Source organism: Ursus americanus, chromosome 32 (genome assembly GCF_024610735.1).
Source record: "Ursus americanus isolate L20-20 chromosome 32, mUrsAme1.1.p, whole genome shotgun sequence".
Classification (NCBI taxonomy): domain Eukaryota; kingdom Metazoa; phylum Chordata; class Mammalia; order Carnivora; family Ursidae; genus Ursus; species Ursus americanus.
This window is the reverse complement of record NC_142158.1, coordinates 13,967,369-13,987,417: the sequence shown is the minus strand read 5'-3', so window position 1 is coordinate 13,987,417 and position 20,049 is coordinate 13,967,369. Positions and strand designations below refer to the sequence as shown.

At 39.6% G+C, this 20,049-nt stretch overlaps 1 protein-coding gene across 1 annotated transcript in view; it reads left to right on the top strand.

Annotated features, from left to right (window-relative positions):
- Window positions 1-20,049, top strand: part of LOC123801533 (uncharacterized) — a 219,874-nt gene that overhangs the window by 125,660 nt on the left and 74,165 nt on the right. Inside the window, exons 7-8 of the mRNA XM_087857899.1 lie at window positions 12,418-12,636; window positions 14,679-14,931. Of these exons, the coding sequence (XP_087714025.1) occupies window positions 12,418-12,636; window positions 14,679-14,931 (472 nt within the window). The remainder of the gene's footprint in view (window positions 1-12,417; window positions 12,637-14,678; window positions 14,932-20,049) is intronic.

Below are 20,049 nucleotides of genomic sequence, written 5' to 3'. Positions count from 1 at the left end.
ACATATGATATACTGTTAAATAAGGCTCATTTATTATGCTATGTGCATTTTTCAATTCAATTCAATTCAATTCAATTCAATTCAATTCAATTCAATTCAACAAAATCTTGAACACTAGGAAGAGCTACCCATTGCTCCAGATGCCAGACAGAAGGGCAGGGATGGCACCCTCAGACTTCTTGTCAACATCTGATCGTGGCTTTTTCCTAATTTGCCTTCATCTTCATCTTCCCTTGATTACGTGATTTATATCTGAATTAAGCCATCATGTTGGGCTGAGATGATATGAGACTCACAGTGTATTTGCCACATGCCCACATTTTGCTAAAAGTGGCAAAATTAAACTCAATCCCACAACAAAATCCAAGTGTGTTTTATAGTGCCCTTACACATGATAATAGTTTATCAACCTTCTGTTTAAGCTCTTCTGCACACTGAGAAAATATTCTTTCTTTCTTATTTTCAGCCTAGCTAGTATTGTCAAAAATTTGGGTAGCTTTTCTATTTATGGACTTCTTACTGCAAAAAAACAAAAACAAAAGCATAACAAAACAAACAAACAAAAAAAACCCCCAAAACCCTATTTATCTAGCACACACTATCCAAACTACGGTTTTAGGAAAGAAGCAAAGAAGAGGATCCAATGCTGTATTTTTGCTTTTTGATTTAAATGTCTGAGCCACCGATAGATGCCATTGGTAGAATCACAGGACAATTCCTTCCATTGAAATGTGTTTTTCCATCGCCTCTAATAGTGGAGTTGAAATTAGAAGCCAGTTTTGTGATTTGGAATGGCTTTCTTGGTCTTGAGTGACTTTCCAGCTTTATATCATAAAGTAATCCTCCTTTAAAAGTGGCAAGAACCAGGGGTGCCTGGGTTGCTCAGTTGGTTAAGTGTCTGCCTTTGGTTCAGGTCATGATCTCAGCGTTCTGGGCTTGAGTCCCTGGAAGGGTTTCCAGCTCCGCGGAAGCCTGCTTCTCCCTCTCCTACCTCAACTGCTTCTCCCTCTTCTCCCCAACTTGCTCTCTCTCACTCTCTCTGTCTCTCACTCTCTCTCAAATAAATAATAAGATCTTTTAAAGATTTTTAAAGAGAGAGAGAGAGAGAGAGCATGAGTGGGGAGGGGCAAAGGAAGAGGGAGAAGCAGACTCTCCGCTGAGCACAGAGCCCACCATGGGGCTTGATCCTGGGACTCCAGCATCATGACCTGAGCCAAAGGCAGACGCTTAACCAACTGAGCCACCTGGGTGCCCCTAAATAAATAAAATCTTATTTAAAAAAAAGTGGCAAGCACATTCCTGGGAATCTGACATCTTCTTTCATTTAATCCTCATAACTCAAAGAGGTAGACATGACTAACTTCTATTTTTAGAGGAGGCATCTGAAACCCAGAGATTAGAAAATTCACAAAATATAAAGCTAGTAAATAAAAGAGCTAAGATTTAAACCAGGCTCTGTGCTCTCAGCCTGTATGCGGATCTGCTTCCGTCCTTCCGAGGCTATAGGTAGCCCGACGAGTCCTGAAGCCTCCTGATGATATCCTTATGGCTAAGCTGTGAAATTTTTTTCCTTATGCTGCTTGCTTATGCATTATCATGCAGCTCGTTAATGGGATTGTTTTCAAAGCTAACCGATTTTACATTATCATTCCAGTTATTAATAAAACTTTTACTATGCATAAAATTTTGCTTAGGAAGCACTTTGTAAACATTTTAACCAATTAGACCAGGTAAACACCATCAAGATAGAGGGTCTCCTTCTTAACTAACAGATTAGCTGCAAAGGTAAGTGACTTCCTAAAGCCAGAAGGAAAGCTGTAATAAAAAGTTCAGCTGAGCTCCCCACTCTGGTGGTGCTGTTCCCAGCTCTCATATATCCTAATTATCATGTTCACTCATTCCTGGCTCTAAGTGAATTTCTCTTGGAAAAATAGATGCATTCTAATATCATATTTGGCATTATTAGCATGGACTATTAAGGAAAATGTTATTTATAAATGGCAAAAATTGACATTAAACAGAAACACACACATAGTGAATAAGAGTATTTTAAAAAGGAGAACAGCCCTTCTTCACCTTTGCTCCAAGTGGTGACTTTGTTTTTGAAATTTGCTTTCATTGTCTTCTTGTGCTCTGGGCTGTGTTGTCTGTCCCTGCCCCCCCTCCCAATCCCGCTCCCATTCGAGACTGTCACTGGAAATAACAGCCTAAAGAGTTTGGGAGTCTCTTTGGACTCCTTCAACATACTTCAATCCCTGTTTTCTCATTAGAACATTCATACTTTTGTGCCTCAGTGGGAATGATCAATTATTTCAATGTCGGTAGTGGTAATATTACCCCTAAGATTTAGCAATTTTCAAAGATCTTTTAACTTAATTAGAGGCATTTGTTATAAATTGAATTAAATCTGTTAAAAGTGCAACGTGTTACATTAAAAGTATAATACCCAAATTGGCCAAGGAGACACAATTTTAGGGGGGAAAATCTAGTTTAAAAATGCTAACATCAAGATAAACTTGTGAAATTTTCTTTTTCATAAAGTTTTGTAAAAGTTGAAAGAATGGAGAACAATTTTAGCCAGAACATTTTGGTGAAATCTGTATACGTACAGATACGTTTGTGAACGTATTTTTTTCCCAAATACTTGAAACAATGAAAAACCAATATCAGATTTGAGCATTTTAATAACTTTGGTAAAAAAAAATAAAACTGATACTGATATCATTTATAAGCTATATATATACATATCAATCCAGTAATCGGCAAATGATAATAGTATTTTAGTAATTCATTTTTTGATTGAGGTATAATTGACACATAATATTATTTTCAGGTGTGCAACATGGTGATTTGATACTTGTGTATATTCTAAAATGATCAGCAGAGGGGCGCCTGGGTGGCATAGCGGTTAAGCGTCTGCCTTCAGCTCAGGGCGTGATCCTGGCGTTATGGGATCGAGCCCATCAGGCTCCTACGCTATGAGCCTGCTTCTTTCTCTCCCACTCCCCCTGCTTGTGCTCCCTCTCTCGCTGGCTGTCTCTATCTCTGTCGAATAAATAAATAAATAAATAAATAAATAAATAAATAAAATGATCAGCAGAGTAAGTCTTGTTACCATCTGCTGCTGTACAAAGTTAATTCTTTTTCTCTTGTGATAAGCACTTAAGATTTACTCTCTTGACAACTTTCACATATGCATTACAATATTACTAACCATGGTCACCATGCTGTACGTTACATCCCCAGGACTTATTTATTCTATAGCTGGAAGTTTATATGTCTGGATGCCCTTCACTCATTTTGTGCATCTCCCCAACCCCCTCCCTCTGTAATAATTCCTTTTTGATTAATTATCTCTCTTTCCAAATAACTGTTCCCTTATCTTGGCATTTGCTTTTAAACATGGTATCATAGTGAACTTGCCCAAGAGTCCCTGCCAGCCAAATCATTTAATAATATACTGCTGTGAATGTATCAGCCTTTGCTCAGCTGCCATTTAGAGAGTTTTAAGGGTGCTTTTCTGATTTTTTTTAAAGATTTTATTTATTTGACAAAGAGAGAGAGAGTACAAGCAGGGGGAGTGGCAGGGAGAGGGAAAGGGAGAAGCAAACTCCCCACTGAGCAGGGAGCCTGATGTAGGGCTAGATCCCATGACCCTGGGATCATGACCTGAGCCGAAGGCAGACGCTTACCCAACTGAGCCACCCAGGCGCCCTGGTTTTCTGATTCCTTAAGCACCAACAATTAGGCTGCAATGGATTGTATGAAATGGTAAATTAAAGGTCCAGGCCAACTGAGTGAAGCAGATCGTGCTTTTTACTTTAACCATTTAGAAAACTCCACATTTAAAAAAATATTCATTTAACAAATACTCCTTTTTAAGCACCTACTGTGCACAGGGCACAAGACAGTTCCTGCCTTCATAGAGTTAAGAGCCTCACTAACACATTAATATTAATATCAGATTGCATTTTCACTGAGTTGTGGTATAGCTTCTGGGTATGTGAGTTGCGAATCTCTTTCCTGCCAGCCCCATCAGCGCACATGAACTCACCCACGTGAATGGTGGAAATACACAGGTTTCGGTATCAGACTAACATTAGGTTCAAATCTAGATGCTTGTCTTGTTCTGTATGATCTAAAGCAAGGAATTTGAACTTTCTCACGTCTCATTTCCTCATCTGTAAAATGTGTGTAGAAACACCTGTCCTCCAAAGTGGCCCTGTAAATTAAATACAATATACACATATTACATAGTGTGTTCAACAGAAGAGCTGCTATTATTACATTAGTTATTACTGCCTATGCCAAAAATTCTCACTTACCTTAAAAACTCTTTTCCATAAACTACTTTTCAGGGAAGTGAATAAAGGGCGGTTTTATCTACACTAAGTGGGTTTGCAGCTGTAAACCAGCATATGGGAAAAGAATTTCTTCAACAGTGCTGGAGTTTATGTTGTTCAAGGTCATGATAGCTGATTCCATTCAAAGAGAAGGTTTTTATTAATCCTAGGGACTAGCATTTGTATAATTTTTTTTTCAGTTTTCACATCATTTCCACATGCTGGATATTGACAATGGGTCTCAACCATTCAAATGGCTTCTTATTACCATGTTGGTGACTTCAAACTGCTTTCCAGTTCTGATATGTCTTGAACCCCATTTCCGTCAGGACAACAGACTATTGGGCAAATTCTCTTGGATTTACCGTGAGCATTTCCATATGCAGGTCAATATGAGCTTATTGTTTTCCTCATTTCTCCCTCTTCCTCACAAATGCCTTTTTCTATTATGTTCATCCACTCTCTGGATGAGCCACCTGAGCCAGAAACTTTGGAAGCATTTTTGATTCTTTTCTTGGAGTTCCCCTATTCAAACAGTCTCCAAGTCCTGTTCACTTTGGTCAAATATCTCTCAAATCCATCTGTTTATCCCTGTCCTGCCACTGCCCCCCCATTCTCTTTTCCTCTGCAGGGCTCCTGTTGGCATTTGGGGGTGTTATGGGTTTAATTGTATTCTCTCAGTTGTAGGCCTCAGAATCTCAGAATGTGGTCTTATCTAGAAACAGGGTCATTGCAAATGTAAGCTAAGATGAGGTAATATTGGAGTAGAGTGGGCCTTTAATCCAATATGGCTGGTGTCTTTATTTGTAAAGACACAGACACACAAAGGGAAGACAGCCATGGAAAAGTGGAGGCAGAGATTGGATTTTTGCTGCCACTAGTCAAGGAATGCTTGAGGCCACCAGAACCTGGAAGAGGCATGGAGAATCTTTCCTCCTCCACCCCGCCCCCACCATCACCTGGAAACATCAGAGAAAGCATGGCCTTACCAACACCTTGATTTAGAATGTTTAATTTCTGTAATTAATTAATTAATTAATTAATTAATTAATTTGAAGATTCTATTTATTTATTTGTCAGAGACAGAGAGAGAGAGTGCACACAAGCAGGGGGAGCAGCAGGCAGAAGGAGAAGCAGGCTCCCTGCTGAGCAAGGATCCCAATGTGGGACTTGATCCCAGGACCCTGGGATCATGACCTGAGCCAAGGCAGCTGCTAACTGAGCCCCTCCCCCCCCCCCGGCATCCCCATTTCTGTCATTTATAATCACCCAGTTTGCAGTTATAGCGGCCCTAGGGAACTCATACAGGGGGCAAGAGATATCTTCATCATTTGAGACTCTCAACTTCAGGAAGCTCAGTGCCTTTGCCACCCCTCCTGTTATCATGACAACAAAGAACATCCTTGTCATATTTCTGGAAGCTCTACACTTCTGCTCATAGTTGAGCAACACTAGTCGGTCATCATCCAAATTGTAATCCGTTCTCCCTTTTGGTCTGGACCCAACCCAAACTGTTTCCCCCCTGTAGCCAGAGCGGTGTTTCTAAAACACATACATGGCAACCTCCCTCCCCCATGTCCTACCCACTAAAATAATCCATGGGCTACTGAGAGTGGCAGGATGGGTCCAGACACCGCAGTACGGCATCCACTGGCTCCTTTCGCTTCTGTAACTGTCTTCACCTATTTGGACTTTCCCCATCCAATTCAACATATTTTCAGTTTTAGAAATGGAACTCTAGGGGCTCCTCGGTGGCTCAGTCATTAAGCGTCTGCCTTTGGCTCAGGGCGTGATCCCAGAGTCCTGGGATCGAGCCCCACATCAGGCTCCTGATCCACTGGGAGCCTGCTTCTTCCTCTCCCACTCTCCCTGCTTCTGTTCCCTCTCTCGCTGGCTGTCTCTCTCTCTGTCAAATAAATAAATAAAATCTTAAAAAAAAAAAAGAAATGGAGCTCTATGCTTTGGAGAACGGCATCTGTGATGGCATGCCCTCCGGCCTTTTCCATGTACTCTCTCCTCTCATTTGTCTAATTCCTCTTTACCTCACAGGTCTCAGGAGGGAAGTCTTCCTTAGCCCAGGCTGAGATAGGTGTCCATCCTGTGTTCTCTCATAGCATTCTGGATGTCGCTGTAACACTTCCTACCCTGGATTTTATCCCCGGATTTTATTTGTCTTTTCACTCATCTGCCTCTACCAACAGAATGACATTTCTGTGGGTGAGTGACAATGTTGCTCATCTGTGAAAATCCAGATCCATCTATATTAGTATGCTATTGCCGCTTTCCCACATTACCACAAGCTTGTGGCTTGAGCAACCCAAGTTTATTATTTTGCAGTTCTAGAGGTCAGAAGTCTGCAACGGGTCTCACTGGGCTAAAATTAGGTATCAACTGAACTACATTTTTTTCTGTTTTCTAGGGAGAATGTTTCCTTCCTTGTTCCAGCTCCTAGACACTGGCCTCATCCCTTGCCTCCTGGCTCCCTTCCTCCATCTGCAAAGCCAACAAATTTGGGCCAAGTCTTTCTCACGCTGCCATTCTTCTGGCTCTCCTTCTGGTTGCCTCCCTGTGTCTTCTGCTTCCCGGTTTCACTTTTTAAGGACCCTTATGAATTCATTGGGCCCACCCAAATAATCCCTAATAATCTCTCTAGTTTAAACGCCATCGCTTAGCAAACTTAATTCCATCTCCCACCTTAATTGCCCTTTGCCATATAATTTAGCATAATCACCCATTACAGGGATTAGGGTGTGGACACATCTGGGGGGAGGCCATTATCCTGCTGACTACATCATGACGGGTCCTGATATATGCATTCATAGAATGATGATCTGGTGAATGAGTGAGCTGTGTCCCATTAAACCAGCTTCCACGAAGGAAGAAACCTTCTCTTCTTTTAGGTTTCAAATAAAGGGGCTCACTTTCAAACGGCCTAGAGTTCCTTGTCTTGCTACACTGATAGAGAGTTCCTCATGGCAAATCAGCGGACAGGATTTAGAAAACTCTTACTAGTTGAGCCAACTTGGGCAAATCGCTTAACTTACTGGGACTTTACTACAGCTTCTGCGAAAGTCTGAGGGACTATGACGAGGCCTTCTCTACCATTAACACGGTATGACCTATCCATGTTTCTTTGGTACCTTCATTAGAATGACTCCCTGAAATGCTGACTATTAAGCCTTAGGAAAAGAGTCACAGTCACTGAGGATTCCATGTCCCAAAACTTGATGAATGGAACATGATGAAAAGAGAAATGAGAAATACTCGAATAAAGGAATTACACAAAAATTAAAATTTTTTTTAAAAACTTGATTTAAAAAATGTTACATTTAGAGTATAGCTAGTTATATCAGAAAAAAGGGAATATGGAAATTTTAGTGCCATTTATAGATAGTGTCTTTTTAAAAGGATTCTTATGCACAGCTGATGAATGATGGGTTTTGGCTGTCTACAAATCCCCAAGGACTCCTGTTCACAGTGGAAGAGAGTTTAAGAATGCATTCCATGCTTTTTTTTTTTTTCAAAGCAATTTTGGTCTTTTTTTTTTATTATTACACTGATGGATCATAGAAATCTTGTTTGATATCGGGTCTCTATAAGGACTGGGCATGGAAGGGGGATATATGTGTGTCATATGAAATGTGGCTGAAGTTCAGAGAAATAGGTTTCATTTAATAGCTGAATACTGGATGACCTGACCATTCTTCTCAGCCTCTGGCAGCTCACCCCGTGCGCGATAGAGGAGTCGCCAGCATGAACTGAGGAGTAGCTGCTGGCCTCAATGTGATTTTGCAGTGATCTGTGTGCTCTATGGCTTCCTTCATAACCAACAAATCAATTCCCACTATACGTATTACACACCCCAGTGGCAGAGGCCATTTATTACCCTTTTGATGGTCATACTCTTTGTACATAACCAAGAAGGATTACAGAGGAAGGAGAGAACAGTGGAAATGTGGATGAAGGTATTGTGCAATGGCACTGCATTTTATAATGTGCCCTACATGTATCCAAGAATAAGAGAGACGCTTGCTTTCAAGAAAATTTCGAAACGTGGATGCAAAATTTTCTTTTGAATGAAATGTGTTTTGAGAACAATATATGGAGGGATAGCTGTGGATGTAAATTCTCTGTCAATATCCATTTGGATTTCAGGTACAAATTCAAAATGATTAAGAAGAAAGGACTGTCACTGTCATATGAGGTTTTTTGTAAGGTGCTCCTTGATGAGTTTTGTTCACCTAACAAGCTTGTTGATACTTGCTTTTTTTTGCCATCATCTGGCATCAACTAATTCCCGTATTAATTTCTAACTTTGCAGTATATAAGTTTTCAAACTCTAATTGATTGATTCCGGGTCTTTCCTAATTATTGCGATCCAGATATTATAGTTACCACTGTTAAACAAACAAGTAAAACCTAATACTGAATTGTGTTAACTAGGTACAAATTGAGTATTTTGAATTCAATATAAATGGTACACAGTGAAATTTTAGTGTTATTTCTCCTAACTCAAATGCCCCACCAACAAATACGTGTGTCTGAATGTGGGTGGGAAATATTTATCAGTGAAACTAATGACAAAAGTATGACTTTACAGTGGGTTCTGTGCATAAACATTTAAACTGCTTAGTCATTTATATCAAAGGTTATGAAAAGAACAGTGGAAATTTCCAAATGTCAAATAAGCTACTGTCTCTTCTGTTTTGCATCATTTGAGATTTTCTGGGTTTTTGCAAACAACACAATGCCAAATCTGTATTTGATTTTCTCTTCTCTTTGAAGAGGCAAAGCAGCAACAAAATAATTAGCTGAAGAGGAGCATGCATAGAATATCTTGCTTGACCAGCGTAGAAAGTTCTGGGTTTCATTTCCCATGATGATAAATGTAGTAAGGTATCCTGGAATGCTTCTGTGAGGGCTCTATTACCATTGGTAAACCAAAACCTCTCAGGGGCCTGTTTCCTGTTTAGCTGTTCCTCGTTTGTGTAATTGAAAATCACGCTCAGTACAGACGGCACGTCGATGGGTGAGACGATGCTGTACACCTTCATGGCAAAATACACCCAAGAACAGCAAAAAGGAGCTGTCAGTGTCAAGTTCAGGGCCTCGTTAGTCCCGCGCAGACCAAAAGGCTAAAGTCATGGATTGGAATTCTAAGGACAATACGGGTTTTCTTTTATTTTCTGTTGTTGTCAGTTTCTCTTTTTTCTTCTCTGCAAAGACTCCTGTTTCTATTATTTATCTTCTCCTTTTCATGGTGCAATTATCATCATAGTTAGTGTTCAGGGAGGTGAGCTTTTGTATACACAATCTTTTGAATCTGTCTATGAATTTCATTTCTGTGATGTTCTCACGCTGCCTCGACTTGCTGTGGTTTATCACTGTCGCTGAGCTACTTCCGATCCTACCAGCTTCTCTTCGGGCAAGATGCTTTTAATCAGGACCATTTTTGGTTGAGGAATTTACTCACTTATTCTAGAGTGTTTTTCTGGAATAGAATCAGACACGCTAATCCAGGACTTGGAGCCTAGTTATAGTAAAGATCCATCACCGATTTAACAAAACCGACATTTTGCCAAGCTGGTGATGGTATATACTGATCACACTGACCGTTTGAACGAAGCAACGTATGCATATCCTGTTTCTACCTCTTTAAAAATAAAAGGAACCATATCGTCTCCTACATTTTTTGGGCTCGATGGAAGGCCAGCCTATTTCAAAGTAGTTCTGGTAAATATGGGAAGAGGGCCAAGCAGTGAAGATTGAGTGTTTGTTATTTTGTGATGGTAGCTAGGATTCGCGCTGTTCAAAGTGTTTCACAGCTCTTAACTCAGTCGTCATACTAACTCTGGGCTGTGGGTACTGTTATCATCCCCCCTTTCCATATGAGCAAACGAAGGCATTGAAAGGAATTCTGTGTAGAGAGGCACAGTCCAGAGCTTGTACTTTTAGTCACTAAGCTATGGGAACCCTACTGCATATTCCCTGCACATATCCTTGAGATTGGATGGGGAACGAGTTTTGCCTCTGACCTATTTCCAGATACTTCTTCCTCTTCTTTCCGGCAAAAACTCTAATTTTAGAAACTTTGAAAACATCTCTTGATCCCAATACCAAACAGAGAGAGGAAACCCGACCCAAATCAGAACACCCTGCTTGTAATTATTTTATGTTTAGTTTCAACAGAATGTCAATATTGTGTTAAGGAATAAGAAAACTTTGAAGTTTCAAATTCTCATTCGCCTATTTTCAATGATATATTAGTAATTCATTTCAATTTTTTAAAATAAAATAGTTAACTTTTAACAAGGTATATGCAAATAACAAAATCTAATTTTAATAAAGGTCATTGTGGGTAGGTGAAACAAACAGGAATATATTATGGATTTTAAGGATTTTTAAAAATAGGTTTATTATTTATAATAATTTCCATATTTCTTTTAAAATTTCTTATTATGGTAAAATACACATAACATAAAATTTATCATCTTAACCATTTTTAAATATATAGTTCAGCAATGTTAAGTACATTCACATCATTGTGCAACCAATCTCCACAGCTTTTTCATCTTGCAAAACTGAAATTTTGTACCATTAAACCCCTTCCCACTCTGACCCTGGTAAACTTGTGATTTTGACTATTTTAGATACTGCATATATGTGGAATCATATGATATCTGTTTTTATATCACTGGCTTAATTCATTTAGCGTAATGTCCTCTAGGTTCATACATGTCACAGCAGGTGTCAGGTCTTTCCTTTTGGGATGCATGGGTGGCTCAGTCAGTTAAGCGTCTGCCTTCGGCTCAGGTCATGATCCCAGCGTCCTGGAATCGAGTCCCTCATTTGGCTCTCTGCTCTGCCAGGAGCCTGCTTCTCCCTCTGCCTGCTGCTCCCCCTGCGTGTGCTTGAACTTTCTTCTGTCAAATAAATAAATAACATCTTAGGGGCGCCTGGGTGGCTCAGTCGTTAAGCGTCTGCCTTTGGCTCAGGGCGTGATCCCAGAGTCCTGGGATTGAGCCCCACATCAGGCTCCTCCGCTGGGAGCCTGCTTCTTCCTCTCCTACTCCCCCTGCTTGTGTTCCCTCTCTCCCTGGCTGTCTCTCTCTCTCTGTCAAATAAATAAATAAATCTTGAAAAATAAATAAATAAATAAATAAATAACATCTTAAAAAAAAAGAAGTTCCTTTCATTTTAAGGCTGAATAATATTTCATTTGATGGACAATTAGGTTGCTTCTACCTTTTGGCTCTTGTGACTAATGCTGCTATGAACATAGGTGTACAAATATCGAGATTCAGCTTTGAATTCTTTTGGATATATTTCCAGAAGGAGTATTGCTGGATCATATGGTAGTTCTGTATTTTATTTTGTTTTATTCTATTTTATTTTATTTATTTTTTTAGAGAGAGAGAGAGAGATACATGGGGGTGGCGGAGGAGGAGGGGAAGAGGCAGAGCGGAGGAAGAGAGAGCATCTCAAGCAGGCGCCTTGCCCAGCACTGAGCCTGACCAGGCGTTAGACCCAACGACCCTGAGAATATGACCTGAGCTGAGATCAAGAGTTGGACACTCAACCTAGCCAGCCACCCAGGTGCCCCATGGTAGTTCTATTTTTAATTTCTTGAGAACCTGCCATTCTGCGTCCCACAGCAATTGCACCAATTTACATTCCTGCCAGTAACGTACAAGAGTTCCTATTTTTCCATATCCTTATTGGCGCTTATTAATTTCTGGCTTTCTTTTGTTTTCTTTCTTTCTTTCTTTCTTTCTTTCTTTCTTTCTTTCTTTCTTTCTTTCTTTCTTTTTTTCTTCTTTGGACAGTCGTCATCCTAACAGATGTGAAGAGATACCTCCTTTTGATTTTGTTTTACATTTCCATTTCATGCCTCTTTCCGCGGTCCCTTCTAGTCCTCCATTATAGCAAAAAGAAACGTAAGTAATCTGAGTCCAAGTATTTAAGAAATAATTTCATTCCATTTCACTTGCACAATGTCTTTATTATGGTTTCAAAACATTTTACTGCTGGTTGGATACCTTAAGCTCCAAATTCACGATTGCTTTCTTTGTAGCTGTTCTTCCGCTGCCCGTGGTACAGGATCTGCAGGATTCCTCAAGCATCTCCATTTTGTGCGGGTGTCCGTGTTTTCAGCACTTCAGCTGGCTGAGTGGCGAAGCCAGGGCTTCTGGTACATTATCCTGCTGACGGCTTCCCTCTGGTTCTTGAGGCTCTACCTGCATTACCTTAGCCAGTGGCTTTTCCTCCAGGCCATTTCAATCCCCGTTACAAAGTGAGTGCTTTCCCCTGCAAGTCAAAGGGATGCATTTTCATCTTGATCGGCCAAATGAAAGTGCAAAACTCCTCTCCGTCCATTTACTGGACGACCTAAAATGTGGGTATGATTTGAAGAGACAAAAATGTCTTTATCTGAGAGCAAGAACGTCGATTACAGTTATAGTCTCATCTTATGGGCCTGTATATACAAATATATAACTGGCACATCAATATTTATTTAAAATTTAGCAGATTCAAATATGTTCTACTATCTGAGCAGAATCCAAAAAGGAATTTAGCAACTGTATTTTATTCTGTTTTGATTTTATCAGAGTGACTCAGGCTGAAGGTATTTTAGAAGTAATGTAAGTATGATTTATCACCTATACTCAGGGAGGCAAAGATTGCTTCTTCTGCAAAATGATTGAATTCAAACAATTACCAAACTCAAGCCCAGACAGCTTTCTGGGCCATTATACTCTGGAAAAAGATGACACTTTGCAGGTTATCTCTCCATAAACATGGTTCCATAGACACTGTAGGTGGACAAACAGATAGAAATCAATACAAGTAAAATTCATTTTCTCAAATGTAGATGTTCCAGATAAAAATAAAGATGTGTGTAGATTTTCAATTAAGAAGATTGCAAACAACTTTAAGCCACCATGAAAAAGAAATGTGTATATATTATATATATACACACATACAGTTTTTAACCATGCTTGGAAATTAAATCACAGATACATAAATGCCTTGGAATATGCACATTTGCATACACTAAATTACTGTATCTTCAAGGGAGAATTTTTACATGGATATTATATTTCTTCCCTTCTTCCTTCCTCTCTTTCTCTCTCTTTCTCTTTTTTCTTTCTTTTGGGTGAGGGATTCCAAACAGAAAGGACAGATAATCCTATGTTTGAGCTAGTTGCTTTTTGCTAACTGCTCTTTTACTTCTTCAATTAAAAAAAAGAAAGCCCTACTTTTATTGGTTGTTAATAAAATGGAACTGCAAGAAAAATACCTTGGCAGCCCAGCTTGTCTGATTTCACAAGCATCAGAAGACCTAAGCTAGGCTAGGATATCTCGTTGGCCGTTGTCTAGATCTGCAGGCTCCAATCCTGTATTAGCTCCGTGTCACACTGGAGTCATGAGACATGACAGTCACTACAGCGACTGTGAGGATTTCTTCCGCTCTGACTCTATGTTAGGTCCTCTGCTACTAAATGTACACACATTACTTCATTTGACATTCGCAACGGCATAAGAACAATGCACAAAACTTCCTTCAAAGCAAAGGTCAGGAAGTGGATAAAATGAAGAACTTTTTTTAGTAGAGAGCTGGCAAAGAGGGTGCACGAGCAGAATGACAAAGGCTGAAATAAAGGGGAGGGAGAACTTAGAGCACAATAAAGTCTCACTTTGCTGTAGAAAGAGGGTGCCAACACCTAGGTCAGGGAAGCTTGAATGACTGGGCTCACCTTGGCTTTGACCCTTCAGTTTTAAGTTTGTGTCAAGTTGTCCCTTTCCAAACAGCTAAGAGATACGATATTTTTGTTGGTAGCAGAGCAGTGTTGTTCTGTATTTGAGGGTTTATCCAGAGGAATCGCAGCAAAATTAATCAGATATGTTAAAACTCAGAAGAATGATTACACTAGTTTATATTTCTGGCTTCTGATAGAGGTTGACCCATTACTAAGTCCAATGGTATATTTTATATTCCACATAGCCTACCTGTGAGTATGTGTTATCTGCAGGGCGGTTCTTGGAGGATACTCTGCTCAGTGGATAGAATCATTATTCTTTCTGTGGTTGCCTATGACACAAGAACAATGGCCAAGATAGAATTTGCTTTTTACTAGGACATGAGCTCTCGTGGTGGTCCTATGGGGCTGGGAAAAGATGAAGCCTTCTGACACCCGATTTGGGGGTAGTGTTAAGTGTCACTTTTTCTATATGAAAAAAAGAAAGCATATTATTTAAAAATTATATTGTATACCTGGCATCTTGTATAGTTTCCCTTGTTTACACATATGTGTTTGCTCTGTTTTCCCACAGATTCCATTTTTCCCCTTTCACGGTTGAGCTTTGCTACCCAACTTCCTCACTTCAAATCAGAGAAGAGTTGCTTGTGGTTGTGGTGGGACCTTTAGTGCTGAATGCAGCGATACTTCCCTTGGTTCTGATCAGATGGGGCTGTCAGCTACTGTTTGCCTCCTGCCCTGACATCTTGTCAAAGTTAATCATTACCATGGGACTATGGACAGTTCTAGACCCACTGGCGGTGTTTCTAGTGGATACTATCCTGGGGGTAAGTCAAGTAAAATAATTGGGATATGAGTTCTTGACACAGAATTTAGCTTGAGTGCATGAATCAGTTGACATGGGAAGTTTCAGTAATCATGAACAATTCAATATTTATCTTAAATTGAAGCTAGTAAGTTTTTCTTCATCATAAAAATGATGGATGTCTATTATAATCAATTGAAGTGTTTTTAACTGTCTTAGATGAACAGTTGCAGAATAAACAGGAAATAATGTCGGCAATCAAATTCAAACTAATTCGTGCATTTTCACAATTATTACAGAGAAGTTTTATTTGGTAACTTTTTGTTGGTGACTCATTTTTGGTAGGAAGGATTTTCACAGCCAAACTTTATTTAAAAATTAATCATATAGTAGTTCCTTCAACTGGTCAGTTTACTTATTTGCCTTGTGATCTAATACTATTTTATAATAAATATATTCAAGAAGAAGTAGAGCTTTTTAAACAATTCTAAGTAATAAATAGAATTACTTAGGCATTTATTTTTACTTTTGTGGTGCTCATGAAATGAAAGTAAATCTGAATTTTAACTAAATTTTTATACTGTAGATCTGGCTATGAAATATAGCCCCAAGCAAGAGAGGAGATGGATACTATAAATAAATCAATGTGATCGAACAGTCATTTATAAAATTATCTTAACTGGTCAAGTACTATTCCATAACTTTATGGTATATTTCTCCTTTTAAGAAGAAACAGAAAAGTTTTACAATTGCTTTACATGTGTTGAGACTATATCCATCGTGTCAAACAGATCACAGAGGTGGAGCATTTTGATGGACTCTCCTTGTTAACGGTGTTTGAAATGTGCTTTTAGAACTAAAGACAACTTGCTGTTCAGAGTGAATGGTGAAGATAAGGCCCCGGGTGCTGTGGTAGGCAGCTAGGTTGGGCAAAGCCAGTCCCTGTTTTATTTCTACATCGCAGGCTGCACTCTGCCACACCGGGGTCCCTCCGACTTTCCTGGGCTTACTCCTCACCTGGGGATCTTATTAAAATACAAATTATGAGTCAGCAGCTGGGGGATCTGAGATTCTGCATTTTAACAGATTCCTAGGTGATGCCAAAGATGGTGGTCTGCGCACCGGACTGCGCTGTGACAAGGTTCTAGGTGCTTTATTCTCCCTTTCCTTTGTTTGCTCAGGGTTCCTGGGGTGCTCTCAACACGACTTGGAGCCCAGATGCACTGAGTCCATTAAAGGCCTGTTAGGCTTTGTGTGAGGGTTCTGACGGCTTACTTCTGAGTGGCATTACCTCTGCTAGAGATGTTTAGAACCTGCAGATGAATGCGATAGTTGACCCTGCAACCATATAGATCATTCAACATTATTAAAATGAATTAAAAGCAGTGCACATGGAGCCTACCAATGTATCTAGTTTCTACTCCTACTGCTGAGGGTTGAGGGAAGAGCCAGGCGCCAAGGAAAGTTGATCAGCATTCGGAAGGCTGAGGTGTTTCCATATCCTAGCCTGCAGCGACCCTCTGAAGTCTCAATACCATTGAACACCTTGATGACAGGTCGGAAGTGGTTGTGTTTTCAACCCCATCTCTTAAGTTTTTTTTTCCCCTGATCATTAGCTGAATTCTGATTCCTAGTGGATTGAACTGGAGTCAACTGGATGTTGTCCACATTCCAACTTCCCTCAGACTTCTGTTAGCAAGGGGGAGAGCATGCCATCAAGGTTGGTTTAGCAGGAGGTATGGAGAGGAAAGCTGTTTGCATTCCTCTGGGATCATATTCCATGGCATCTCCCAATTTCTCCCAGAGGCCTGATGGGCATGTTGAGCAGATGGGGTCCAGTGTGAGCCTATCGCAACAGCACAGGTGAAGCCATTTGGGAGGGACAAGCAGCTCTGTCTGTCATCTTCTGAGATCTCATCATAGGGAATGTCTGCAGCCCTCCTGGAATGGCTCTCCTTATTCCAATCAGGTCCTCTAGAGAGATTAATAGCTGAATGGTCCACTGTATCAAAGGCGGCTGACAAAATGAGCCGTCTAAATTTACTCTGGGGCCTCTGATGTAATCTACAGGAAAGTAGCCTCCAGCAGGGCCATCTCAGCACCCGTTCAGAGGTCTGTAACCTGATGGAAGCTGACTTGGATTCTAATAGATGAGTGTAGCACCCATATCTTTCTCCACTTGGAAAGAAAAGCTGAAGGCTAGTTCCCAACCTGCACAATTATTGACTCTCCAGTTAGAATCCATCAGGCTTCATTGCAGATGACATCTAATTTTGCTGTCTTTAAAAAACCTTTAAAGCTGCAGATAATCCGCAGAGCGGCAGCCTTGGAGTCCACACATGGGCACGCCCATTCATTAAACCAAAATTCACATTTTAACATGCTCTCCAGTGACTCTGTGCATCAAGTTTGAGAAGGTCTGCTCCGAAGCAGTGGTTCTCAAAGTGAGGCCACTGGATGAACAGCATCAGCCTCACCAAGGAACTTAATTACACTGCAAATTGAAATGCAAAATCCAGGCCCCGCATCAAATCTATGGAGTCAAAAACTCTGGGAAGGAGCCCAGCCTCTGAGAAGGGGCTATTGTGTTTTAACAAGCCTTCCAGATGATTCGCATGCTCGTTAAATTTAGTGAACTACTGCTCCACATGGGATCATAGTTATCATAGATTGAATGTCCCTCATGGGATTCAACTTGCCTGGGTTCATACTTGCAGTTCTTTCAGCACTTCCTTTCAGCAGAGAAAGCCAGGGAGCACCTGTATTTCGTCCTGATCAGCCAGCCAAGAGAGAGGCGAACTTATTTTACTGATACATTTTGTTCTGGATTCTCTCTCTCTCTCTCTCTCTCTCTCTCTCTCTTTTTAATGGCAATCTAAAAAGAGATGTGGCAGATGGAATGGTTTGAGGCTGATGCATTGAGTGGCTGTTGATGTTACTAATAACATTTTGTTAGTCTCTCAGTTTGCTGGCTCGGAGGTTGGCAATGCATTTCCGGACCCCCGTTGATGATACAACAGTTCCACTGAGCTCATAAATTCTTTCTCTGCCTGAACCCCAATCTAGATAAGAAGTAGAGGAAGGATTTGCTATTGAATGGTTTAATTGATCAGCATGTATTTATTGATTATATACTCTCTGCACAGGATTTTAAAAGAAACAGAGTAAGAATGGCATTGTTTCTCCCCTCAATATAAATAGATAAGAATAACACATAAGAGCAAAGATCAAACGAAGGTAGAATACAAGTGTCTTCATTCAGCAAATCATTCTTGAAAATCCATTAGAAGTGATCACAGATTAATAGAAAGAGCATAGACTTGGAGTCGGGGGAAGTGGGTTCTGGTCTCAGCGCTGCCATTTGTTAGCTGTATGACATTGGCTAAGTCAGTCTTTAACTTCTTCATATGTATCACAAAAAAGTAATAATACATACAGATAGTAACACGTACCTTACTCATTTCACAGTGTTGTTGGAACAAACAATTGGAAATACATTGAAAAATCTAAGGTTCCATACATATAAGCTGAAAGGAACAAGGATGAGGATTATAATGAAGTGAAATTACACTTTGTGTACAATATAGGATGTAATAGCCATTGCCCGTGATCCAGGCAGGAACTTACAGTCTACTTGGAGAATTACATACGCAAAGATGAAGTATAGGCAGTGTGTGATGAATGCCATCCGGTAGGCGTATCACTCGTTCCCTTATATCCATTTGTTCAAATGACACTGTTTCTGATCGCACTATTTAATGAAACACCTCCATCCCTCCTGTACTTTTTTCTGCCTCATGTTTTTTTTTTCAAAATGCCATTTTCCAATATACCATATTTGTTACTTAATCTTACTTACACGCTTCTCCCCCACCCCCATCCCAACTGAAATGTAAACTCCAAGAATGTAGGGCTTTTGTCTAATTTTATTCACTCTTCTATCTTTGGAGCTTAATGACACATGGTGGCCATTCGCAACAATGTGTGAGGGCCAAATGAAGATTAGCATCTATTGATTAGATTATGTTCCTGGCATCATATATATACCATTTTTAGTGTGTGTCATCAGTGAATCCCGCAACTGTTTCTTTACCTTTAAGAAATAGGGGAAGATCTAGAATAGGAGAATGGATGACAACCCTTACAGATCTTCTGGCTGAGGTCCAAGTGACAGATTCATGTTCTGCAAGGTAGACCTATTAACAAGTACAGAATATAAAAACAGGAACTTTGGTGCAGTGGGGAAAGAAACATCAGTTGAGAGTCAGAATATCTGACTACTAGTCATTGTCCAAATGTTAAAGGATATTCTGATGTAGGGAAAATACAGATTAACCTCTCTGAGCTTCTGTTTTTATTTGTACATATATGATATGGATTAGTTCTGAACATGTCCATTTAAGCTATACTTACATAATTGTCAGTTTAAAAAGTACAGAAATTCTTCCTTCTTTCTTATACTGAAGAAAATATACTTTATTTACATTTATATTGCATATCACGTCCACCTGATACCATAAGAGTCATAATTATAGAACATTAATATTTTGTAAAACTCAAAGGTCAAAGATGTCAAATGAGAATGTTCTAGGTCCGTAGCATTTAATCTTTGTTTTTAAAGACCTCATAGCCTTGTATTTATTTCTAACTCAATATAGAATATGTTGTTCCTTGTCTAAAAGAAGGACTTACTGTTAAATTAACCTAATGTAAACTTTGGTTTTCAAGCTCACATTAAATAGCCTGATAACTTTTTTATAAGTTTCTAAAATAAGCCATCTATTTTATGCACTGCACAAATTAAATTCCTTTCAAATCTGCTTCAGAGAGAAAGGGATCTTTCCACCATCATATTTAATTTCTTCATATCTTGTGCTCATTAAATTCAGAAGTTAATAGTACATAAATAATACATGGCTTTTACTTTATGAATTGCATGTAGAGTGTACACATTTAAAAGCTTATAGGGAAAATGAGGGGGAAAAAAAAAACACCTGGTAACCAGCCATGCAAACCCAGTCTTTTTCTTTTCCTTTGCATAGCTGAAGGTCTGGTGATCTTTAGTATCTTGAGAATTTAATTTAAAAACAAGTTATAGTATCATGTGGTTTTTGTGTGTTTAAATTCATCTAACTTGATG